Genomic DNA, 26,298 nt, shown 5'->3' with positions numbered 1-26,298 from the left:
AAAGATGGATTTACTATGGAACTAATGAAACTCAACCTTCAGGGTCCTCACTCAGACCCAGGACCCTTCCAAGGCCCTTGTACATTCACAAGATCATTTGATTTTATAAAACTTGAAACAGTTACTATTGTAGTTGATTAATTTCAATTGATTAAGACAGCTATCTCCACTTTGACTTCCCCTCCTTCATACTTCCTCTTGTGTTAGACAACATTGGAATGGCTACAGGCTTTCCTGGAATCCAGCTAAGAGAAGTTTAGCTAGGGATACACTCCATTTGGGATCTATTCACATAATCTACAGTCACTTCTATTTATAGTTGACCTATTATGGCTATTACCTGCTGCCCAGATGAAGGAGTAGTTCCAGGAATCTCTTATCCATCCACAACTCTGACTCACCTGAAGTTGTGACCTGAGGGTGCAAGACCAGAGGTCAAATCAAGATCTAAACATGACCTACTGCACTTGGTACCAGAAGCGTGTGGGAGTAGAAGAAAATCAAGTTTTGACAACGTATGATGTCAAAGTCAGACAGAGAAAGACAAATATTTTCTGATATTGCTTATATTTGGAATCTAAAACAAATGGTACAAATGAACCTATTTAGAAAACAGAAATAGAGTCACAGAAGGTGAAGGTGAAGTTGCTCAGTCATGTCCAACTCTTTGCGACCCCATGGGCTACTCTTTGTAGCCCACCAGGCTCCTCCGTCCATGGGATTTTCCAGGCAAGAGTACTGGAGTGGGGTGCCATTTCCTTCTCCAGGGGATCTTCCTGACTCAGTGAGTCACAGATACAGAAAACAAATCTGTGGTTACCAAGGGAAAGGGGGGGAGGGATAAATTGGGAGACTGGGGTTGACATATACACACCAGTACCTATAAAATATATAACTAATAAGAACTACTGTATAGCACAAGAAACTCTATTCAACACTCTGTAATGACTTATATGGAAAAAGAATCTAAAAAAGAGAGGATATATGTATAACTGATTTAATTCGCTGTTCAGCAGAAACTAGCACAACATTATAAATCAACTATACTCCAATAAAAATTAATTTAAAAGAATATATACTGGAAAAATAAACACATTAAAAAAAGAAAGAAAATGTATGAAGAAGCCAGAAGCTGATCTGTAGAAAACTCTATTCCTCATCTATATAAAAATACAAGCAGAAGACTCTGTCCTTATTGATTTCAGTCAAAACAAGTTTTGTTCTGTCATCAGTATATGCAATAACACAGCACACAGTATTACAAATGTACCATGGATTCTTTTCTCTCTTTCATAGGAACTGTTCAAAATATGATTTATCAAAACTTCTATCTTTATAGTTTTTGATGACACAAATTACTAATACCAATACAGATAATAAAATAACTCTAATACACCATTTGCAACGAGGTCTTCAAAGATGAACTGGCCAGTAAGTGTAGTCAATTTGAAGAATGTATCTACAATTAATCCCTGCACAAGAAAATTTGAAAAGCTCTGAAATCATATAGCTCCTAGCTCCTAGATGAAAGAAACTTGATCAAGTTTTTTTTCCCAATTTGATAACAAACCTAAACATTTACATGACATTGCCAATCATGAATCATGAGCTTGAAAGAAATTTTTCTAAATGATCAAACAATAAAGACAAATTTTTTCTGCCAAGCTAAGAAAAGACTAAATTATCTTTCTATTCCTCTTAGTAAAATGCTGTTATCAAATCATTACCATATAAAAGTGTTGGTCGCTCAGTCATGTCCAACTCTTTGTGACCCCATGGACTGTAGACCACCAGATTCCTCTCTCCATGGTATTTTCCAGGCAAGAATTCTGGAGTGGATTACCATTTCCTTTTCAAATTATCATATGAAGAAGTAATCAAAGCATATACAGCCCAAAAATGTAAGAAAAAAAGTAATATTCAAATATGACTAGCATTTTGATTCATCCAACTATTATGGGGATTTTTGTGATCTTTGTAGTATTTTTCAGATTTTTAAAAATTATAATTTGTTGTGATTTATTTTCTCATTGTAAATAAATATTCATATTCACATCTGTCTTTATGTTTGTAATTTGTTTTTCTTTAAAAACTACATGCTTGTGTGCATGTGCAAGCTCAGCTGTGTCCAACTCTTTGCAACCCTATGGACTACAGACTGCAAGGGTCTTCTGTCTATGGGAGAATATTCCAGGCAAGAATACTGGAGTGGGTTGCTATTTCCTCCTCCATGCAATCTTCCCGACACAGAGATCAAACCCTCATCTCCTCATTGCAGCAGATTCTTTGAATGTGTGAATTCTAAAGAGTCAGTGGCAGATTCTTTACCACTGAGCCATCAGGGAATTACGTCACCAAACCCACCCCTACAATTGGGTAAACATCAAAATCTAACCAACTACAGCAGAGAGAATGATCTTAGGTGCTATCACAGCTATTTCCCTGACGCTGGGAAAGACTGAAGGCAGAAAGAGAAGGGAGTGACAGAGGATGAGATGGTTAGATAGCATCACTGACTCAACGGACATGATTTTGAGCAAACTCCAGGAGATAGCAGAGGACAGAGGGGCCTGGAGTGCTGCAGTCCATGGGGTCACAAAGAGTAGGACATGACTTAGTGACTGAACAACAACAGCTGTTTGAGGGCTGACTACTCAGGCTCAGGTTGAGTATTGTCAGGTCACTTAGGCTGACTGGGCTCTGAAAAATGAGGATAGGTTCAAAAAGTGCCCAGAGTGAGTCCAATTCAAATGTCTATGGGCTCACTTCTGAGGCATTTCAGGTCCCCAGTAACATTAGCAGGCCACTTCTGTCTTTGCTTCTTGAGGCTCCCGGGATCACCGGGAGCCTCCCATTCACCACCTAGGACTATTGCCTATTTCTTTTCAGGTGAACAATGTTTTGAAAACTCAAAAGCCATGCCCATGTCCTTAATGAAATTAAACTCTTTACTAGCAAATATATATACACTGTGTTTAAACAGGCAAACAACAGAAAAAGTGCTTACAGAAGAAATGCGATTCCTGCTCTCTGAAAATTAAGGACTGTCAAGAGTTTGTGCTAGCGTCATCTAGTGACAAAAAGGGGTAATCTCAGCTTACCAAAATCTGTGGAACACTTGGGAGAGAAATGGTGCTGCTGCTGTCCTCCAACGCCATCTTTTTTCTAGAAGAATATTGTAGTTAACACAATTCCACCATGACTTTTGGTCATTAACTTATGTCCTCTCTATCTGATACATCAGACAGAGATGAAAATGTGAAGTAAAAATTGAGAGGAAAAGGGACAGGGCCTGTTTTTAATCTCTGACAGCACTTTCCGGCACTGTCTGCAGAAGTCATGCTTCAGTCCTTGGAAGAGTTTCAGCATATCACTGGCTTCATGAAGCGGAGGCCCCTTTCAGATGACTGGCCAGGTGGGCAGAAGTCACACCACCTTTGCAGACCCCTGGCTGAAGCTGTTGTACATTCTGGGCCATCCTGGCTGCTGACTTGAACCCGCTACCGAGGCGAACGCCTCATCCTGCCCCACTCCCACCCAGTTTCTCACCAGCTCTGTTTTTTTCTTATCTTTGGTTCAGCCCACATTTTGCCTAGCTCCATTCCAACAGGTCTGTTTCAGTTCAGTTCCTTTCTTTCTTCCTTTTCCGTTTTCCCAAAACAGACCTGGCTTTTGTTGCCTACTTGCATCCTCTATGGGGTTTGGGTTTATTTTATTTCATTGCAGAAAGAATACTTAACATAAGCAGAACCTAGCAGACTATAGTCCATGAGGTCGCAAAGAGTGGAATACAACTGAGAGACTAACCCACATCACACCCCATTAGATCAGGGTTTTTAAAATATTTTATTTCATTTTTGGTTTTAAGACTCAATTTTATTTTAATTTTTTGGCCACACCATGTGGCATGTAGGATCTTAGTTCTCTGACCAGGGATTGAAACCTCACGCCCTGCACTGGAAGCATGGAGCCTTAACCACTGGACCCACCAGGGAGGTCCCTGAAACCAGTTTTTAAGTGTACAGTACAATATTGCTATCTATAGACACAATGTTGTACAACAGATCTCTAGAACTTATTCATTTTGCATACCTCAAACTTTATACCAGTGACTAGCCACTCCTGCTTTCCCTCACCCCAGCCCTTGGCAACTACCATACTATTCTCTCTTTCTATGGGTTTGATTTTGGATACCTTATGTAAGTGGAATCATGCAGTAACTGTCCTTCTATGACTGGCTTATTTCACTTAGCATAATGTCCTCTTGAGAGTCCCTTGAACTGCAAGGAGATCAAACCAGTCAATCCTACAGGCAGTCAACCCTGAATATTCATTTGAAGGACTGAAGCTGAAGTGCCAATCATTTGGCCACCTGATGTGAAGAACTGACTCATTAGAAAAGACCCTGATGCTGGGAAAGATTGAAGGCAAAAGAAGAAGAGGGAAAGCAAAGGATGAGATGGTTATATAGCATTACTGACTCAACGAACATGATTTGAGCAAACTCTGGGAGATGGTGAAGGACAGAGGAGCTCAGTGTGCTGCAGTTCATGGGGGTCTCAAAGAGTCGGACACGACTTAGCGACTCAACAACAGAATGTCCTCAAGGTTCATCCCTTTTGTCGCATATGGTAGAGCCTCCTTCTTTTTTAAGATCAATAATATTCTATTGTATGTATATTAACATTTCTTTTATCTATTAATCTGTAGATGGACATTTAAGTCATGTCCACATCTTGGCTATTGTGAATAGTGTCACAATGAGAATGTGAGCACTAATCTCTCTCCAAGATCCTAATTTCAATTCTTTTGGATAAATACCCAGAAATGGGATTGTGGGCATCATGTGGTAGTTTTATTTTTAATTCTTCAAGGAACATCCATACTGTTTGTCATGGAGGCTGCACCATTTTACATTTCCACCAATAATGCACAAGCATTCCACTTTGTCCACATCTTTGCCAATAGCTCCTGTCTTTTGTTTTTGTTTTCATAATAGCCATCCTAAATAGTCGTGAGGTGATATCTCATTGTGATTTTGATATGCATGTCTCCAATGACTAGTTGAGCATCTTTTCATATACCTGTTGGCCATTTGTATGTCCTCCTTTGGAAAAAATGTCTGTTCAAGTCCTTTGCCCATTTAAAAAATCAAGTTACTAAGTCTTTTTTTTTTTTTTGGTTTTGATTTATTCACTTCAGTTCAGTTCAGTTGCTCAGTCGTGTCCGACTCTTTGAAACCCCATGGACTGTAGCATGCCAGGCCTCCCTGTCCATCACCAACTCCCGAAGTTTATTCAAACTCATGTTCATTGAGTTGGTGATGCCATCCAACCATCTCATCCCCTGTTGTCCCCTTCTCCTGCCTTCAATCTTTCCCAGCATCAGGGTCTTTTCCAATGAGTCGGTTCTTCACATCAGGTGGCTAAAGTATTGGAGTTTCAGCTTCATCATCAGTCCTTCCAATGAACATTCAGGACTGATTTCCTTTAGGATGAACTGGTTGGATCTCCTTGCAGTCCAAGGGACTCTCAAGAGTCTTCTCCAACACCACAATTCAAAAGCATCAATTCTTTGGCGCTCAGCTTTCTTTATAGTCCAACTCTCACATCCATACATGACCACTGGAAAAACCATAGCCTTGACTAGATGGACCTTTGTTGATAAAGAGATGTCTCTGCTTTTTAATATATTCTCTAGGTTGGTCATAGCTTTTCTTCCAAGGAGCAAGTATCTTTTAATTTCATGGCTGCAGTCACCATGTGCAATGATTTTGGAGCCCCCAAAAATAAAAATGTTTTCACTAGAAACATCTATTTGTTCTCCATCTATTTGCCATGGAGTGATGGGACCAGATGCCATAATCTTATTTTTCTGAATGTTGAGTTTTAAGCCAACATTTTCACTCTCCTCTTTCACTTTCATCAAGAGGCTCTTTAGTTCTTCTTCGCGTTCTGCCATAAGGGTGACGTCATCTGCATATCTGAGGTTATTGATATTTCTCCCGGAAATCTTGATTCCAGCTTGTGTTTCATCCAGTCCAGTGTTTCTCATGATGTACCTGCATATCAGTTAAATAAGCAGCATGAAAATATACAGCCTTGACGTACGCCTTTCCTGATTTGGAACCAGTCTGTTGTTCCTTGTCCAGTTCTAACTGTTGCTTCCTGACCTGCACACAGATTTCTCAAGAGGCAGGTCAGGTGGACTGGTATTCCCATCTCTTTAGGAATTTTCCACAGTTTGTGGTGATCCACACAGTCAAAGGCTTTGGCATAGTCAATAAAGCAGAAATAGATGTTTTTCTGGAACTCTCTTGCTTTTTCCATGATCCAGCGGATGTTGGCAATTTGGTCTCTGGTTCCTCTGTCTTTTCCAATACCAGCTTGAACATCTGGAAGTTCTTGGTTCACGTACTGTTGAAGCCTGGCTTGGAGAATTTTGAGCATTACTTTACTAGCATGTGAGATGAGGGCAATTGTGCGGTAGTTTGAGTATTCTTTGGCATTGCCTTTTTAGGGACTGGAATGAAAACTGACCTTTTCCAGTCCTGTGGCCACTGCTGCATTTTCCAAATTTGTTGGCATACTGAGTGTAGCACTTTCACAGCATCATCTTTCAGGATTTGAAATAGGTCAACTGGAATTCCATCACCTCCACTAGCTTTGTTTGATTTGTAGGAGTTCCTTATATATTTTAGAAATTAATCCCTTATCAGATAAGTAGCTTGGGAAATATTTTCCTCCACTCCATAGGTTACCTTTTCACTGTTAATGGTTTCTGTTGCTGTATAGAAGTTTTTAATTTGATATAGCTCCAATTGTCTATTTTTGCTTTTGTTGTCTGTGCTCTTGACATCATATCTATGAAATCATTACCAAAATCAGTCTTGAAGTCTTTCCCCTGTGATTTTTTTCCTTGCTGTTGTAGTTTCAGGTCTTACATTTAAGTCCTTAACCCATTTTGAGTTGATTTTTGTATAAGGATCCACTTTCATCTTTTTGCATATGAATATCCAGTCTTCCCAATATCATTTGTTGATACTGAGTTTTCATTCAACACTTATTAAGCATCTTGGGCCAGGCATTATGGTAGGCATAGGAGAAAGGGAAAGATATACCCACCTGAATGCAGCGTTCTAAAGAACAGCAAGGAGAGATAATAAAGCCTTCTTAAGTAAGCAGTGCAAAGAAATAGAGGAAAACAACAGAATGGGAAAGACTAGAGATCTCTTCAAGAAAATTAGAGATAACAAGGGAACATTTCATGCAAATATGGGCACAATAAAGGACAGAAATGGTAAGGACCTAACAGAAGCAGAAGAGATTAAGAAGTGGTGGCAAGAATACACAGAAGAACTGTACCAAAAAAAGGTCTTAATGACCTGGATAACCACAATCATGCAGTCACTTACCTAGAGCCAGTCATCCTGAAGTGAAGTCAAGTGGGCCTTAAGAAGCATTACTACAAACAAAGCTAGTGGAAGTGATGGAATCCCAGCTGAGCTATTTCAAATCCTAAAAGATTTAATCGTGTTAAAGTGCTGCACTCAGTATGCCAGCAAACTTGGAAAACTAAGCAGTGGTCACAGGACTGGAAAAGGTCAGTTTTTATTCCAATCTCAAAGAAGGGTAATGCCAAAGAATGTTCAAAGTATCATACAGTTGCACTCATTTCACCTGCTAGCAAGATTATGCTCAAAATCCTCCAAGCTAGGATTCAGCAATACATGAACCAAGAACTTACAGATACACAGCTGGATTTAGAAAAGGCAGAAGAACCAGAGATCAAATTGCCAACATCCAATGGATCACAGAAAAAGCAAGAGAATTCCAGAAAAACATCTACTTCTGCTTCATTGACTACACTAAAGCCTTTGACTGTGTGGATCACAACAAACTGTGAAAAATTCTTTAAGAGTTGGGAATACCAGACCACCTTACCTGCCTCCTGAGAAACCTGTATGCAGGTCAAGAAGCAACAGTTAGAACCAGACATGGAAAAACAGACTGTTTCAAAACTGGGAAAGGAGTACATCAAGGCTGTATATTGCCACCCTGATTATTTAACTTATATGCAGAGTTCAGTTCAGTTCAGTTGCTCAGTCATGTCTGACTCTTTGCGACCCCATGAACTGCAGCACACCAGGCCTCCCTGTCCATCACCAACGCCTGGAGTTCACTCAGACTCACGTCCATCGAGTTGGTGATGCCATCCAGCCATCTCATCCTCTGTCGTCCCCTTCTCCTCCTGCCCCCAATCCCTCCCAGCATCAGAGTCTTTTCCAATGAGTCAACTCTTCACATGAGGTGGCCAAAGTACTGGAGTTTCAGCTTTAGCATCATTCCTTCCAAAGAACACCTAGGACCGATCTCCTTTAGAACGGACTGGTTGGATCTCCTTGCAGTCCAAGGGACTCTCAAGAATCTTCTCCAACACCACAGTTCAAAAGCATCAATTCTTCAGCGCTCAGCTCTCTTCACAGTCCAACTCTCACATTCATACATGACCACTGGAAAAACCATAGCCTTGACTAGACGGACCTTTGTTGGCAAAGTAATGTCTCTGCTTTTGAATATGCTATCGAGGTTGGTCATAACTTTCCTTCCAAGGACTAAGCATCTTTTAATTTCACGGCTGCAATTACTATCTGCAGTGAGAGTACATCATATGAAATGCCAGGCTAGATGAATCACAAGCTGGAATCAAGATTGCTGGGAGAAATAAAAATAACCTCAGATATGCAGATGACACCACCTGAATGGCAGAAAACAAAGAGGAACTAAAGAGCCTTTTGATGAAAGGTGAAAAATCTGGCTTAAAACTCAACATATAAAAAACTAAGATCATGGATCCAGTCCCATCACTTCATAGCAAATAGAGGGAAACAATGGAAACAGTGACAGACTATTTTCTTGGGCTCCAAAATCACTGCAGATGGTGACTGCAGCTATGAAATTAAAAGACACTTGCTCCTTGAAAAAAAGCTATGACAAACATAGACAATACATTAAAAAGCAGAGACATCACTTGGCTGATGAAGGTCCATATACTCAAAACTATGGTTTTTCCAGTAGTCATGCACAGATGTGAGAGTTGGACCATAAAGAAGGCTGAGCACTGAAGAATTCATGCTTTTGAACTGTGGCGTTGGGGAAGACTCTTGAAAGTCCCTTGGACAGCAAGATCAAACCAGTCAATCCTAAAGGAAATCAGTCCTGAATATTCATTGGAAGGACTGATGCTGAAGCTGAAGCCCCAATATTTTGGCCACCTGATGCAAAGAGCCAACTCATTGGAAAAGACTGATGCTGGAGAAGATTGAGGGCAGGAGGTGAAGGCAACAGAGAATGAGATGGTTGGATGGCATCATCCACTCAATGGACATGAGTTTGAGCAAACTCGGGGAGACAGTGAAGGACAGGGAAGCCTGGCATGTTGCAGTCCATGGGGTTGCAAAGAGTCCAACATGAGTGAGCAACTGAACAAAAAGGGGATTCAGGTTGAGAACAACATAATGGTTGCAAATACAACCTCCAGAACCAAAGTACCTGGGTTCAAATCCTGGTGCTATCATTTCTGTTTCATTTTGGACAAATTACTAACTTTGTGGTCCCTCAATGTTCTCACCTATATAAAAAGGATATTAGTTATGGTTCTTTTTTCACAGGGTTGGTGTGAGGATTAAACAAATTACCTGTAAAAAGTTTAGAAAAATGTCTGGCGTTTGTTAAGCCCTCTTATGTACTGGCTCTTAAGGCACAGTCCTTACCTCTCAAGAGCTCACAGTCTCCAGTTGCCCCTGTCCACCTGACCCACGTGGCAGGCTGGGCTATCTGGGTCTTCTGGCACCTCAAGTGACCAACAGTTTCTAGCTACCCTTTCCTGGAATCACAGGATGAACGGGTGCAAGTTCTTGGGTCATATATTCCCGTGCAACCTTAAGCAAGTAATTTCTAATCTCTGGGTCTCACTTTATGCATTTGTAAAGGAAGGAAGTTAGACCAAAACAGATTTCCAAATCCCAATAAATGCCTTGTTCTGGGTAGACCGTTGGCTTCAGCAAGTCATTCAATCTCTCTGCGCTTGTTTCTCACACACAAAAAACAGAATAATATTACTAACCACCTCCTAGGTTATGGCGATGATGCCACGAGGCAACGCAAACCCCCTATTCCCGCTCTCACCCATGGGAGGCCGCCTTTATACTCAGTCCCTTTGCCGTTCAGCGCAAGCGCGCTGGAGCCCGGGCGGCCTGAAGGTTCAAGATTTCCGGTTCCGAGGGGACTCAGAGGCCAGACTGAGACTAATGGCGGCGTCCACGGAGCAGGCCACGGGGGGCGTTGAGAAGACCGCGGCGGAAGAGAAACCGCGCGTTCTGGAACCCGGGGCAGCCCCGTTCGGAAATTTCCCTCATTATTCCCGCTTCCACCCTCCAGAGCAACGGCTCCGCCTCCTACCCCCGGAGCTGCTTCGCCGGCTCTTCCCTCAGAGTCCCGAGACAAGGCCGATCCTGGGGCTCGACGTGGGGTGTAACTCCGGGGTGAGTGCCGGGGGAGGGATCGGACGTCGGTTGAGCCGAGAGGTTGGCAGCTTTCAAGTCCTCTGGACTTTCGGCCTGGGCGTGGTATTACACCCCTCACAGCGTTCCCAAAATGAGTTTAAAGGTTTAGCGTTCGACCCCTCACTGCTGCTACAGGACCCTCGGGGTCCTAACACCATCTCTCTTAGGAATCTGGGGGAGGAATCATTTTCAAGTACGTTCGGAATTCCTGCGCCCCGCCTCCGCACTTGCAGCGTCTCGACCGAACCCCGGGTGGGCAGGGCCAAAGTGTCTGGGCTTCCGGCTGTTGCCTCCTGTCCAGCGTGGCTGGCGACTTGCTCGAAGAGAGGGGGGCTGCCTGAGACTCACGTTTGAAGCGTGGAGTTGGGATTGGTTTACTGGATGAGATGAGCTGGGGGTGACAGAATCATGCGTGAAATTAAGAAAAGTGTGAAACAGTGCAGAGCCAAGTGGATATTTTAAAAGCAATCAATTGGCTGAGGACAGTGGAGAAGATCGAGAAAGAAAATAAAGCATCCTGTTAGAGGAAGGCTTTGCCACATTTTCTTACCACAAAGTATTCTTAGGCATAAGAATGATTATAGTCAGACCACAAGCAAAACAGCGGAGCGTCTCTCTAACACCTATTTGTAGTAACTAGGATATCCTAGAGGAGCAGGCATTCTGACCCTATGATTACAGATGCTTCACAAAGTTAGTACCGTCACTCCTTTCCAGACCAGGAGGGGAAGGGGTAAGGAAAATTTTACCCTGTTTCTGGCCTTAGGCAGAAGAGACTTTAGTAGAAGGTTGAGGGCTGTAGGGACACAGCTGGTAAATAGGAGCGGGGCGGGGGGGGGGGGGGGGGGGCTTACATTTGGACACAGGCTAAAGGCTGGAATGAGTAGAGATGGGTGTCTGACTATCCTTTGCAGACATTTCTCTTCTGTGATGATATATGAAATCAGAGGGGGAAAGCAGTGGAAAAGAGAAACTGGATATAAGATTTGAGGTTTCAGGAAAGGCATTAGGAAACCACAATAGATTTTAAAGTTGAAAGTGCTATATGTGCACCTTAGGAGCCAAGACATGGTTGCAGTTAACTAGGGCAGTGGTTCCTAAACTTGGCTATATATTTAGGGAGTTTATTATTTTGCACTTAAGAAAAGATTCTTGTATTAATACTTGATAAGACCCCCCCCCCCGGAGAAGGCAATAGCACCCCACTCCAGTACTCTTGCCTAGAAAATCCCATGGATGGAGGAGCCTGGTAGGCTGCAGCCCACGGGGTCGCTACCAGTCGGCCGCAACTGAGTGACTTCACTTTCACTTTTCACTTTCACGCAGTGGAGAAGGCAATGGCAACCCACTCCAGTGTTCTCGCCTGGAGAATCCCAGGGACGGCAGAGCCTGATGGGCTGCTGTCTATGGGGTCGCACAGAGTCGGACACGACTGAAGCAACTTAGCAGCAGTAGCAGCAGCAAGACCCCCCCCCAATTCAAAATACAAAGGGATACATGGCAAGTCTCTACTCCTGACCCTACATCCTCCTCTTCCTATGATGATAGTCACTCAGTCGTGTCTGAGTGACGGTGGACTGTAGCCTGCCAGGCTCCTAAGCCTGTCCATGGAATTCTCCAGGCAGGACTACTGGAGTGGGTGGCCATTTCCTTCTGCAGGGGATCTTCCCGACCCAGGGATTGAACTTAGGTCTCCTGCACTGCAGGCAGATTCTTTATGTCTGAGCAACAGGAAAGCCTCTTCCTGTACACAAGGGCAACTGCTATTTATAGTTTCTTGAGTATGTGGCCTATGTGTACACAGACATCTGTGTATGTATAAATATCTCACCTCTTCTAGTTTTACAAATAATAGCACACTGTTTTGCATCTTGGTCTTCATTTAGTAATTTGGAGATCACTCATGTCACTACATTCTTTTTTAGTAGCTTCATAATATTTTTTTGTATAGATATGCCATAATTTGGGGGCTACTTTGTTTAAATCTTAATAACTAGGCCTTACTCTAGACCTACTGAATCAGACACTTGGGGATTGAGACCTTGAGTCTGTATTTTTTTTTTAAGCTTCCTGGGGACTCTAAGATTCAAGAAATAAGGATGGAGAGTATTAAGAGATGTCTTAGAGGAGGGACTGATGTGATGAAAATGACTGATCAAACATGGGATACACCCAGGACTTCCCTGGTGGTCCAGTGGTTTAAGAGTCTACCAGTGCAGGGGGCACGGGTTTGATCCTTGGTCAAGGAACTAAGGTCTGACATGCCATGCATGCATGGTCAAAAGATTTTTTTTAAATCTGATACACCCAAGATCAGCTAGGAGGAGGGAAACAAATAAATACAGAGAGAGGAAGAAATTTTTAAGCAGAATACTATAGAATCTTCCTACTTAAAATGTGGTCCTTGAACTATAGCATCAGCATGACTTGGAAGCTTATCAGAAATACAGAATCTCAGTTCCCAACCCAGATCTACTAATTTAACATTTTTATTTTAGTAAGATCCCTAGGTGATGTGAATGCCTACTAAAGTATGAGATGCCTGTTATGGAATAAAGACCTTAATGTTGCCTAAATCTTGCCATGTAATAACCATCTGACATTGGACTGCCCTGTGAACCATAATTTTTAAAATACAGGGGTCTTTTTTGTGTGTGTGTGAACTACGCCACACATAGAGAACAGTGCACAAAACAAATTCACACTTTATGAATTATTATAAAGCAGAAACTTTGATGACTAGTGTCTGTATCAAGAATAAAATGTCAGCCACCCAAGAAGTCTCCCATATGCCTTTCCCTGCTCATAAACCCCCCTCTCTACCCAGAGAGCTCAACTTTTATTATTATTGTTTCCTTGCTTTTTTTATAGCTTACTATTTTTGTATCCCTAAACAATGTAGTTTAATTTTATACATTTTCAAACTTCATATAAATGGAAGCTTGCCATATATTTTCTTTTTGTGTCCTGCTTTTTTATTCGGCATTATGTGTTTGCGTGAGTCATCCATGTTGCTGCACTAAACTGAATTCCTTCCTTTTTAATTGCTATCTGGTATACCATCTTAATCCCTGCTACTATTATTGGACATCTGGGTTGTTTCCAGATACACTTTCTTCACCTGCACGAAGGCCTTATATATTATCCTCATAGGATTGTTGCACAGAGCAAATGAGGTAGTGAATAGAAAAATGCCTTGGAAAAAACAGATTAGAACACAAATTTGAGTTAGTTATAATGGTTATAGAAGTCAAAGTTAGAGAAAGGAGATAGTGACTTAAGAGTCAAAAAGGTGCTAAGGTGATGAAAATCACAAATAATTGGATTTAGCTAGAAGGAGGTCTGCAGTGACTTTTGGGGATAATGGATACAAAAGCAGAGTAAGTCTCAAAAGGGGGTGGTGAAGTGTAAGACATGTAGTAAAACTGAAGATGCAGAGTGAAGGCTGAATGAGGACTTTTTGCAATCCAGACTTTCCCAACCACAAGTCTGAGAAGTAGATTTTTATGAGATGGTGCTTGCTCTCTTCCTCACCTTCCTGGCAGGGAGCATGGTTATTATGCCTCCTAAATATTTGCTCCTCCCTGGGGTATGAGATACTCAAAAAAAAAAAAAAAAAAGCATGTTACTTAAGCTGGAAAATACAGCTCTGGACTCCTTTGCTGCATCCATTGGGCTATAACTTTCAACCATGCAACCCATCAGTATCAGGAAGGTATAGAGATGATGCATTACAGCCTGAGACCCCTGGAGGGCTCTGTGGAAAACTTTGGGGGGCAACCTCCTTAGGCTATAGTTTAAGAACCTTACATCCCATAAAGCTAGGAGTAGGTGATTCAGTGAGAGTCTAAGAGATACAGGTTTCTCTTCCATTCACTGGTTGAGAGCCGCAATGACAAAGCTCTTTTGGATTCCTCTAGGATCTGAGTGTGGCTCTATACAAACATTTCCTTTCCCTACATGATGGGGAGACCTGCTTAGATGCCTCAAGAGAACTCCATCTCCTCTGCTGTGACATAGATCCAGTCCTGGTGGAACGAGCTGAAAAAGAATGCCCTTTTCCTGATGGTTTGACTTTTATTACCCTGGACTTCATGAATCAAAGGACCCGGAAAGTTCTCCTGAGCTCTTTTTTGAGCCAATTTGGACGCTCAGTTTTTGATATTGGCTTCTGCATGTCAGTAACCATGTGGATTCACCTGAACCATGGGGACCAAGGCCTGTGGGAGTTCCTGGCCCACCTTTCTTCCCTATGCCGCTACCTCCTCGTGGAGCCACAGCCCTGGAAGTGTTACCGGGCAGCTGCAAGGCGTCTCCGGAAGCTGGGCCTCCATGATTTTGACCACTTCCGCTCCCTGGCCATCCGAGGTGATATGGCCAGCCAGATTGTGCAGATCTTGACCCAGGACCATGGCATGGAATTAGTATGCTGCTTTGGCAACACCAAATGGGACCGAAGCCTTCTGCTCTTCAGGACAAAACAAGCCACAGAGACTCATCCGATCCCTGAGTCGCTGATAGAAGAAGGAAAAGAAAGGAACAGAATAAGATTCTGGAGAGAGTGAGATGGGAGGGCGGTAAGACCAGGATAGAGATATTGAAAGAGTTTTATATAAAAATTAAGTTCATTCTCCTTAACTCCTGGTAGTTAGGCAGCCTCCAAACCTGGCAGAAGTTTTGTTTCTGGGACATGGAACTAAACAAATTATTATCTGTTCCCCATTTTGGGGGATGATCCCTGAGGAGACTGTCTGAGGGGCAATGACCTGGGCTGTCTGGCAGGAGGTAACCTAGAGAAAGTGCTTCTGGGATATGGAAGGGGCTGCTTTTGGTGATTATTTAGGAAAACTTAGACAAGGTTAGCCTTAGAATGTGTCTGTTCCCTGGGCTACTTGAATCTGATCTGCCTTCTTCAGGCTTTCTTCTAGACTTATCCTGTCTATGAGGCAAAACCTCACAATACAGTCTGGAAAGAAAAGTCACTGGCCTGTCTAAAGGAGAGCTTTGGTAGGAAAAATATCTTTCCAGAGCAGGTCAAGTTTCCAGCACGCCCAGGCTGAGCATGGCAGTCACAGATACAGTATTAGCCAAGATACATTGACTAGCATTTACAAAGTGTTTAAAAGATTTAAATCATGAACTCAAAATTCAACTGGTACAAATGAAATGAATGAAGTGGGATTGTATACAGTATATACAATTATATATAATAAAAGTGACTTGAGTATGATTGAGAATACCCTGTGAATCTGGAGTAGAAAAGAAACTTATGCCTTTAACCACTCTTCCCCTGGAGGTTTCAGCTCAAGAAAAAGAACCTCACCCAAGCTCAAAGCAGAAAACATGCCAGTGAGTAAGTAAATTTTGGACTTCTTTGTCAGGGACCTCTGCCAAAGCACACCAGCATGGAGGTACATACCACTATGGGGATGGGAATATTCGCAGGGAAGCGTATACTAAATGCAGCCTGGAGTTGGCTGGCTGTAGCATCTGTGCTATGAAACAGGTGTCACTGATATCTGACAGGTGTCAATTTTTAAAACATCCATGAGTCTATTCCAAGGGAAAGTGGAAGGTAGAAACAGATTTGGTGGAGAGAAGATAGAAAAACAAAACACCTAGCTAAGAAGGGAAACTGGTTTGATGAGTTTAAAAATCCCTAAGATCCTGTTTTCAGAGTTGATGTTATAAGAGGGAGGAAAAGGGAACGAGAGTCTGAACCACCAATTAGAGGTTGGACCTCTTGAAGAAGTTAGGAAAAGTTCCTACTAAGGAATTTGAACTTTATGCATGAGGGAGCAGAAGCCAGAGCAATCCCTAAATAATAGGAGGATGGAACCAAAACCTTCATTTAGGAAAACCAATTTTTCTATTTTGTGCAGGATAATTGTATGGTTGGTGCCATTTCCAATCTCAATTAGACTCCAATACTACTTCTCGGTCTTTTTATATTGCTGCTTCTGATCACTTTTACCCTCGTGACTCTTGCAGACTTTTCCCCTCTGCAGGCTCTTGGCTCTTCCTGCTCCATTAATCTACGCAGGTGCCCTAACCACCACCGAGTGCCATTCTTGTTTGCGGTGTCAGGAAGTCTTTTCTTGCCCTCAGTCTTGAACCCTTCTTCTTCCCTTGTTTTCACTTCTAACTTACCCAGTAATCTTTTACCCAAATAACCTCTGCCTAAGTTCCTGATCCCAACCTATACTACCCCTCCCAAATTGTATTTTATTAAGGATCCTCTTGGTGTCCTTTGGCCTCATTGACTCCTTCCTGTCCACTTACCAACATGTTCAGTTCTCTCTCATCTTCAAAACCACCAACTTTTCCTTTGTCCTGTCTCCCTCTCAACCTTATGCAGTCTTTCCCTCCATCTCCTCACCACCAAACATACGCAAAGCCCTTGAAAGAACGGATGCCACAGCCTCTGCTCCCTCTCCTCCCATTCATCAGTGGCCACCTGAACACCGTATTCTGAGGCCTTTTTTCAGTCTTCCTCCTGAGCCATGGAATCGTTCAACACTATTGCCTCCTTCCTTATTGAACCACTCACCCTGGTTTCTGTCGTACCTCTCCCCGTTTATTCTCTTCCAGTCTCTTAGTTTCTCTCTGTCCCTTAAGCAATTGGTTCACATTTTAATTTGTATAAGAATTACCCTGGAAGTCCTGGATTCATCTCCAGAAACAGTGATTCAGGTCAGAAATGGGGCTTAAGATTTTGGTTTGATTTGGGGTTTGGGCACTTTTTTTTTTTTTTTTGCATTTTTTTACCGTGGTAAAATAAATGTAACATAAAATGTAGTTTTAACTATACATTCTGTGGCATTAGATACATCTACAATGAGGAATCTTTTTGACAAGTACCCCATATGATTCTGACGCAAGTTGATACAGACCATACTGTGACGCTTGGGGTTCCTTAGTGTCCATCCAGTCCTCTTCTACACATTTTTCCTGGGGTGATTTCCTCTGTTCCAATACCTTTACGCTGACAACCCCCAATAGTTATAAGCCCCACCTCCACAGTTGCAGATTAATATTTCCCTGTTTTGTAGTCACATTCCCCTGATAGATCAGACAGTAAAGAATCCGCCTGCAATGCAGGAGACCTGGGTTCAGTCTCTGGGTCAGGAAGATCCCCTGGAGAAGGGAATGGCAACCCACTCCAGTATTCTTGTCTGGAGAATTCCACAGAGGAGCCTGGTGGGCTCATGGGGTAACAGAGAGTCAGACATGACTGAGTAACTAACACTTTTCCCTAGACAGTTATCTGGCACCTCAAATCCAACATATCCCCAAAGCAAACTCACTACCCTTATTCCAAACCTAATCCTCTCAATTGTTGGCAGCCACTCATTGTTCAAGCTACAAATTTCAGTTAATTCTCCTCATTTATACTTCCCACATTGAAATACAGCCCAGTAAATTCTACCAATAATGTATAAGTTCCACTTACTCCATCCATGTGGCTGGTGCCTACCAAAGGTTCCAGGTACATCTTCAGTGGTTTCCAGGTGCTTAGAGTCTTGTCCATTATCCAGCACCTAACGACTACTGTTCAGTAAGGTAGCTGCTTGCTATTTAAATTAAATAAATAAAATTTAAAATTCAGCTCCTCAGTTCTGCTAGCCACATTTCAGGTGTTCAGTGGCCATATGGACTAGTGACTAGATTATTGGACAGCACAGAAAGAGAATATTCCCACTGTTGCAGAAAGTTGTATAGGACAGTGCTAGTCTTCATGCCTTTCCTCCATGCATCAGCTGTGCTGAACTGAACTTCATAGCACAAACTCCTGCTTGCCTTTGCTCTCCCCCCTCTTCCACTTTGCAGTGTGGTTCAACTGTTTGTCCTAAAAGATGGCTTAGATGTTACATTTTCTCAAATCTTCCCCAACTACTATAGTACTTAAACTTGTTACTATATTCTAGTGAGGACTTTGCATGGAAGCCTCTATTCCAGTGTTTACCTCATCATACTATAATTGTTTTGATGCCTCTTCCTCACCACCAGGAGACTGAGCTCCTCAAGCTCAACTTATTTTTGTATATCTAGGCCTAACTCAATGTCTGACACATGGCAGGCAGCCAGGAATTACTTGTTGAATGAAGATATGAGTGGACAAAAGAGAAATACACCAAAATTCAAGTACTGAGAAGAAAACGGAGACTTATGAATGAGCAAAAGACTATCCAGGATACTAAAAATGGGGAAACTAGAAAGTTGAGAGGAAAATATGCTTAGCCTTTGGCATGGATTTTTGAGTAATGTTTCCCAAATATATATTTGAAATAAGATGTTCATTCCAAGGCCTTTATTGATAGTTTGGAAGAGAGGAGCAAATAAAGACTAGATACAAAAATTTGGAAGTCATTCACATAGAATGATTGAGATTTAATGAGTAGTAAATTCCAAAAATAGGTGGATGTAATAGGTTTGAGGGCTGCTAATAGTTTTTGAGTGAGGAAAACAAGGAACAACCAAAAGAGGTCTGGTTAGAAACAGGAAAAAAAGAAAACAGAAAAAGATAATAAGCACCATATGCCAGACAACATAGTTTTTTAAATCCTGAACGCTATGGGATAGATACTGTTATTATCCTCATTTTGCAGATGTGAGAACTGAAGCACACACAGGTTGACTGAAGTCACACAGGTGACTCCCAAGGTCACACACCTTGTAAGCGGCAGAGCTGGGCTTTGAACCTAGGCAGTGTAGTTGCGGTGGAGAAGACAATGGCAACCCACTCCAGTGTGCTTGCCTGGAGAATCCCAGGGACGGGGGAGCCTGGTGGGCTGCCGTCTATGGGGTCACACAGAGTCGGACACGACTGAAGCGACTTAGCAGCAGCAGTGTAGTTGTGGAGACTGGGCCTTGGCTACTATGCCTTGAAATGTCACAGAAATCAAGACTGAGAAGAGATTTCCAAAAAACAGTGTAAAAGAGCATATGCTTTGGAGTTACTATGCTGCTTCAAATTATGTGTTCAGACCTGGGAATAAGAGACCCAGCCAGGCCACTCTTAGCTATGCCTGATGTTCTTGGAATTTCCCTCACAGAAATCAGGCCTAATTCTAGGTTTAATACTCAGTACCCTGCTGCTGCCGCCTTCCAGTTAAATAAGTGCATTTCGCAAACATAGACACCCTGATAGGTCTCCGTAAGTGCTAACTACCCTCACTGTACTCTTGACTTGCCAGCATCCATAACTTTTCCCTGAATTTCTGAAACTCCCAATCTTCCCTCTAGCTTTGACTTCTGGATAGGACCTCCAAAAAGTGGATTTCATGCTCAGGAAGTAGGGATTCCAAGGCCTACTCCAGGATGTATTAAAATCCAAAGGTAAGGTCCTTCTCAGCAATCTGGCATTGAGTGTGGCCTAGGAATAGTGCAGTGGAAAGAATATCAGGTTTGGAATGAGGCTCTGCCAGTAACTCATTGTATGACCACCCTATTCAATTCATTTAACCTCTCTGAGCCTCAGTTTACTCATCTGTACAACTGAAATACCAAGACCTTTTTCCTATGCCCAGATGAGCTAAACGATATGAAAGTAATTGGCAAAATATGGTTATGGTTAAACCAAAGTGCTGTTATCTTTTAAACATGCTATGGATCACAACCATGCCTGTTAGATCAAAGGCTTATGAGAAAAACATCTCGTCTCTAGAAAACATGCATCTTACTATTTCAAATAATTTTTTTTTAAGGTGAGGAAGTAATAGGAATGTAGCTTCAGCTTACAGAACATTTTATAGGAAGCAATGCTGGGAGGGAGTGATTGTTATGATGGTCGAACAATGATAGCAGTGATTACAGATGTGAGTTTACCTACTTCTCTGCCGATCTTAATTTAAGAACACTTTGCAACCTTGTGACCCTGCTGATGCTCTCTCCCTTCACCAAGGCAAGGTGAAGAAATATATATGGGGCTGTGGCAGGCTGCATGTTGGTCCCTCTGAAATGTCCACATCCTAATCCCTGGGACCTGCGGATGCTACCTTCCATAGCAAAAGGGACTTTGTAGATGTGTACAGATGTGCCGAGTAAGAATCTTGATTAAAGATTTTGAGATCAAGAGATTAATCCTGATTATCAGAGTTGGCCCTAAATGTAATCACAAGTGTCCTTATAAGAGGGAGGCAAAGGGAGATTTGACCACAGTAGGTGGAATGACAGAAGCAAGAAGCCCGAGTGATATAAGGAAGGGCTGGGAGCCAAGAAATGAAGTTAGAAAAGGAAAGGAAGTGGACTCCCCCCAGAAGCCTCCAGAAGGAATGTTGCCCTGCCAATACCTTGATTTTAGACTTCTGATCTCCAGAACTGTAAGAGAATAAATTGTGTTGTTTTAAACCACTGAGTTTGCAATGATTTGTTACAGCAGGAATAGGAAACTAATACAGGGATTCTGACTACAGTGAGACTAGGCTACAAGCCAAGTGGCACCTGTCCCAAATAACTCCTGATGGCAGGAAATGGCCCGGTGACCAAAGGAGTAGGCTGGGGCTCCATCAACATGGGTAACTGAGGAATCTTCAGTCATTGAAAGCTTCGGGAGATGCTTCAGCATCTGAACATGACCTCCCAACATTTCTATAGGCTATAGGTCAGCAGTTACCTGACCTCTGGGGAGGAACTGTTGTATTTGAAATCTGTAGCAGTTAGTTTCAAACGAGATGTGTAAATAGTGCTCATAATGATGAGGTCCCAGTACCAAGAGGGTAATGATTGTGTAATGGCCTAGGAGAGCCTTTGGAGATGGTAAGAATATCTTTGGCTTCAAGAAAAGATCATCTTTATTTATCCTCAAAATAGCCTAATTTAGGAACCAACACCAAACATGACAAGAGACTTATTGAGGAATAAGAATGAAGAATGGTCTTGGACAGACTTTAAAAATATATGTCTGTAATCCAGTATATTCAAAAATTAGCATTTCAACATGCAGTCAACATAAAAATTATTAATGAGATATGTTATTTTCTAATACTGCCTTCAAACTCTGCTGCTAAGTCACTTCAGTCGTGTCTGACTCTGTGTGACCCCATAGACAGCAGCCCACCAGGCTCCCCCGTCCCTGGGATTCTCCAGGCAAGAACACTGGAGTGGGTTGCCATTTCCTTCTCCAATGCATGACAGTGAAAAGTGAAAGTGAAGTCGCTCAGTCGTGTCCGACTCTCAGCAACCCCATGGACTGCAGCCTACCAGGCTCCTCCGTCCATGGGATTTTCCAGGCAAGAGTACTGGAGTGGGATGCCATTGCCTTCTCAAACTCTAGTGTGTATTTTATACTTATAGCTCATCTCAGTCTGGACTAGCCACATTTCAGATGCTTGTTAGCCACATGTGGCTAACACTACACATTTATGACAAATCAAAAAGTAATTTATCAAGTTCCTTCCATATACCCAGCATGCTTTTAGCTGCTATGGCAGGGTGGACAGGGGGGTGGGAATCAGTTAAACCAGCAGTCCCCAACTTTTTTGGCACCAGGGATTAATTTTGTGGAAGATAATTTTTCCATGGACAAGGGTGGGGGTGGGGTGATGGCTTCAGGATGATTCGAGTGCATTACGTTTATTGTACATTTTATTTCTATTTTGTGGCAACCTCAAGATATTCCACCTTGACTTTAGGCTTAGGGTTCGGGCTCCTATGAGAATCTAATATTGCCACCGATCTGACAGGAGGTGGCGCTCAGGCCGTAATGTGAGTGATGGGGAGCGGCTGTAAATACAGATAAAGCTTCACTTGCTCACCTGCTGCTCACTTCCTGCTCTGCAGCCCAGTTCCTAACAGACCTCTGACAGGTACCTCATCTGTGGCCCAGGGGTTGTAGACTCCTGAGTTAAACAAACCCAGGCTCCTAAAGATTAGATTTCTTTTAGCAACTATGTTAAAGTTGAGGGGGATAAAAGAGAGGCTCATAGATAGTAGCATGTGATCAGGTGAGCTTCAGAAAAGGAAAAATCATCATAACAGTAGGTTTTGCATCCACAGAGTTAACCAAACATGGATCAAATGTATCTGGGGGAAAAAATTACAGAAAGTTCCAAAAAGCAAAACTTGAATTTACATTGTATTTATAACTGTTTTAGCATTTATACTGTATTAGGTATGACATGTAATCTAGGGATGATTTAAAGTATAATGGAGGATATACATAGGTTACATGCAAACACTACAACATTTTACATGAGGGACTTGAGCATCCATGGATTTTGCTATCAGTTGGAGTCTTGGAACCAATTCCCCAGGGCTACTAAGGGACAGAACTATATAGCTTTTTCAATGGTAACAAGAGGACAAGGAGCATGCCCTATAAGCCAAGTAAATGAATCTCTCTGAAAGGGTACACAGAAATGGATGTTTTATTCACTGAGAACAGACTGGTTGGTCTGGAAGGGAGATGTCATTCTGAGCAGTAGTGAGAAATAACAATGCTTTTTGCCATTTAAGTAGATTCTGGATGACATATTTAAAAAGAAAACCATAAGCATACTAGAGAAAAAAGGTAATTTTAAAAAATTGGAGTACTTTCTAAACACAAGACTCCAAAAGCCATAGAGAAAAAGATCGATAAATTTGACTACCTAAGGCAAAGGGGGAAAAAAAATCTAATAAAGTCACAAGACAAACTCCCAACTAGGAAAACTTTGCAATACATGTGACAAAGGGCAAATTTCATTATAATACAACCAACTCTTATACATCTATTAGAAAAAGACATGCACAGAAGATGATAACAGCAGATAAACACCCAAAAATTTGTTAAATCTCACTCCTTATTAATTACATGCAAATAAAAACAATGAAAGAATATTTTCATCACTTGGAGCAATATTCACAAAATTTTTAAACAGTGATGGTGAGGATTTGGAAAAGTAAGTATTTTCATACCTTATTAGTGGGAATATAAATTAGCATAACCAATCTGAAAGGCAATTTGTCAGTATTTATCCAAAATGTTTACTGAACATACCTAGAAATTCCACTGCTAGGAATTTATCCTGTGAATATACTCACGAAAGTATGTCAGGATTTGTATACAATATCATCCATTACAGTCGGTTGATAAAAGTGAAAAGCTGGAAACAACATAAATGTCCATCAGCAGGAAACGGTATGGCCCAGCCATAAATGGATTACTATGCACTTGTTTAAAGAACAAGGTAGGGACTCCCCTGGTGGTCCAGTGGGTAAGACTCGGTGCTCCCAATGCAGGCAGGCCAGATGTAGTCCCTGGTCAGAGAACTAGATCCCACATGCCACAACTAAAAGTTCACAACTGAAACCGATCCCACGTGCTGCAATTAAACCCTGGTGCAGCCAGATAAATATTTTTTAAAAAGAAGAAGGTAGATCCACATATGCTAATATTGAAAGGTCTCCAAGATATTTTAAGTATAAGAAGAAAGGTACAGAACAATTTGAATGGTAAGATCCCATTTTTTTACCTTTTAAAAAGAATATACACACAGAAGGTAATACAATATTTAAAAGTGAAAAATAAAAGAATTCATTTTTATAAGTATAAGCATATTTAATCATATTAAAGAATCAACCAAAAAGTTCAAATGGCTCATTTTGGGAGGTAGGGAATGCAGCAAATAATTGCTTCTGTGTTGTTTGATTTTTTAAACTGTATTTAGTGCTTTTTAAAAATAATTAATTTTAAATATTTCTGAAAATTAAGAAGCAGTGTCTTTCTAAAAATAATTCTCTCTCATCCCCCATTGTCCCGCCCATCTATCTATCTAACTTTTCCCTCACAACATAGCCAAAATTCTTGAGAGAGTTTTAAATACCTCTTTTCTCCATCCCTTACTTCGTACATCTTTCTCAACCCTTCAAAATTTTATTCTGTCCAAGTCACCAACCACATGTGGCTAAAGTCAGTGGGTATGTCTAAATCCTGATCCGGCCTGACATCAATATCAGGGACTATTTAGTCATTTTTTTGGAAACCTCTTGGGCTCTGGTGACAGCACTTAGCCAGCTGTCTTCCTCCGTTTCTGCAGACCCCTCTCTACTCTTCCTAATGATTCTGTCCCAGTTTCCTGTCTTTCTTTGCATGATCTCCTCCACTCTATGGCTTTAGTTATTACCTATGTTCTGATGACTCACCATGTCTTATCTGTAGTCCAGACATCTCTCCTGAGCTTCAGAAGTATTTAACATCACCATGCATCAGTACTTCCCAGCGTTTCCTACATCATGGCACACGCAGAAAATGATGGTGTTTTTGTGGCAGTCCACCTTACCGAGACTGTGCTCTGTTGAAGGGAGCTTGTGCTGCTTTGAGAGTTGAGAAGATCAACATGCAGCACACTGGGAACCTTTTCCTGAGGCACAATGGTAGGCACAATGTCTGACCTCTTGGCTAGACATTTCCACTTGGACATCTCCCAGGCATTTCAATGTGAACATGTTTGGAAGTGACATATCCTCTCCCAAATCTGCTCTTCTTCAGGTGTTTTTGATGTTTCAGTGAGTGGTCCAGCGGTCTTGGCTTAGCGCTCTGCTTCCCTCCTCTTCCAATCCTAAGATCTGCTGACTTCAATACTATTTATTTCTTTAAGTCATCTCTCCATCACCCCTATCATTTTCCTAGTCCCGAATCCATAGTTTCTAATTGTTCCCAAATACTACAAAAACTTTCTATCTGATCTCCCTTACTTCAGTCTTGCTCTTTCTAATCTGTTCTCCACACTGCCACCACAGTGATCTTTTTAAAATACGATTTTAATTATGACCCTCCTCCCATCCTGCTTAATACCTTTCAAAGGTTCTGCATTGTTTTTAGGATAAAGCATGATTGTCCCCACTAATTAATTACCTTTTCAGTCTCATCACTTATCATATCTCATGTGAATTCCTTATTAGGTAGCTAATACTACATGCACAGTGCCTGTGATACAGTAAAGATTCAATATGAATTTTTGAATGATGAAAATGAGGTTCAAGGACCTGAGCAGATCCATCATATCTGTGCCAAGTAGACACTTTCAAATCACATACTGGCAATGTTGTCAAAACCCAAAGAACATGTTGTCCTATGTAGAATTAAGCGGCATTAGCGCAGATCTATTCCTATTCAGCAAATGAACCAAATAATAGCCTTTTCCCAGCTCCTTTCTTCCTCCTAGTGAGCAGGAAAGACATAAAAAAATCAGAGTCAGGTTACCAACCCAACTGTCTCCTTATGTCAGGAATTCTAAACTGGGGTCAGTTCACCAACAAGTGTATTTTGCATTGTTGAACTTAGCTGTTTGATATTGGAATACATTCTTAAATAAATGTGCATCATTTTAATGCACATTTCTTGCTTTATGTTTTTTTGCTAATGACTTATTACTTGCTGTGTATTTTATATTTATTTCAGACTAGGGAAATGATGTTAGACAAAAAGCAAATTGGGGTGATCTTCTTATTCAAATTCAAAATGGGTCATAAAGTAATGGAGACAACTCACAACATCAACAACACATTTGGCCCAGGAACTGCTAACAAATGTACAGTGCAGTGGAGGTTCAAGAAGTTTTGCAAAGGAGACGAGAGCCTTGAAGATGAAGATCGCAGTGGCCAGCCATTGGAAGTTGACAGTGACCAATTGAGAGGATCATCAAAGCTGATCCTCTTACAACTACACAAGAAGTTGCCTAAGAACTCAAGGTAGACTGTTCTATGGTCATTCAGCATTTGAAGCAAATTGGAAAGGTGAAAAATCTCGATAA

General features: G+C 41.7%; 1 protein-coding gene across 1 annotated transcript; it reads left to right on the top strand.

The window, feature by feature from the left end:
* The first annotated feature begins 9,590 nt into the window (after positions 1–9,590).
* On the top strand, positions 9,591–18,172 carry BCDIN3D (BCDIN3 domain containing RNA methyltransferase). The gene is made up of 2 exons (XM_027542801.1): positions 9,591–10,543; positions 14,485–18,172. Exons 1-2 carry the CDS (start codon positions 10,139–10,141, stop codon positions 15,127–15,129), a joined length of 1,050 nt encoding a protein of 349 aa, XP_027398602.1. The 5' UTR covers positions 9,591–10,138; the 3' UTR covers positions 15,130–18,172.
* Positions 18,173–26,298: the final 8,126 nt, after the last annotated feature.

This window comes from Bos indicus x Bos taurus, chromosome 5, assembly GCF_003369695.1.
Source record: "Bos indicus x Bos taurus breed Angus x Brahman F1 hybrid chromosome 5, Bos_hybrid_MaternalHap_v2.0, whole genome shotgun sequence".
Taxonomy (NCBI): Eukaryota; Metazoa; Chordata; class Mammalia; order Artiodactyla; family Bovidae; genus Bos; species Bos indicus x Bos taurus.
Note: the sequence above shows the minus strand (reverse complement) of the source record. Positions and strands in the feature narration are given on the sequence as shown.

What these genes read in the sequence shown, in the direction of transcription:
- BCDIN3D (XM_027542801.1), top strand. Translation starts at nt 10,139, where the DNA reads ATGGCGATGATGCCACGAGGCAACGCAAACCCCCTATTCCCGCTCTCA. An exon ending in ACGTGGGGTGTAACTCCGGG is followed by an intron (nt 10,544 to 14,484) that starts GTGAGTGCCGGG and finishes GGATTCCTCTAG; the next exon opens with GATCTGAGTGTGGCTCTATA.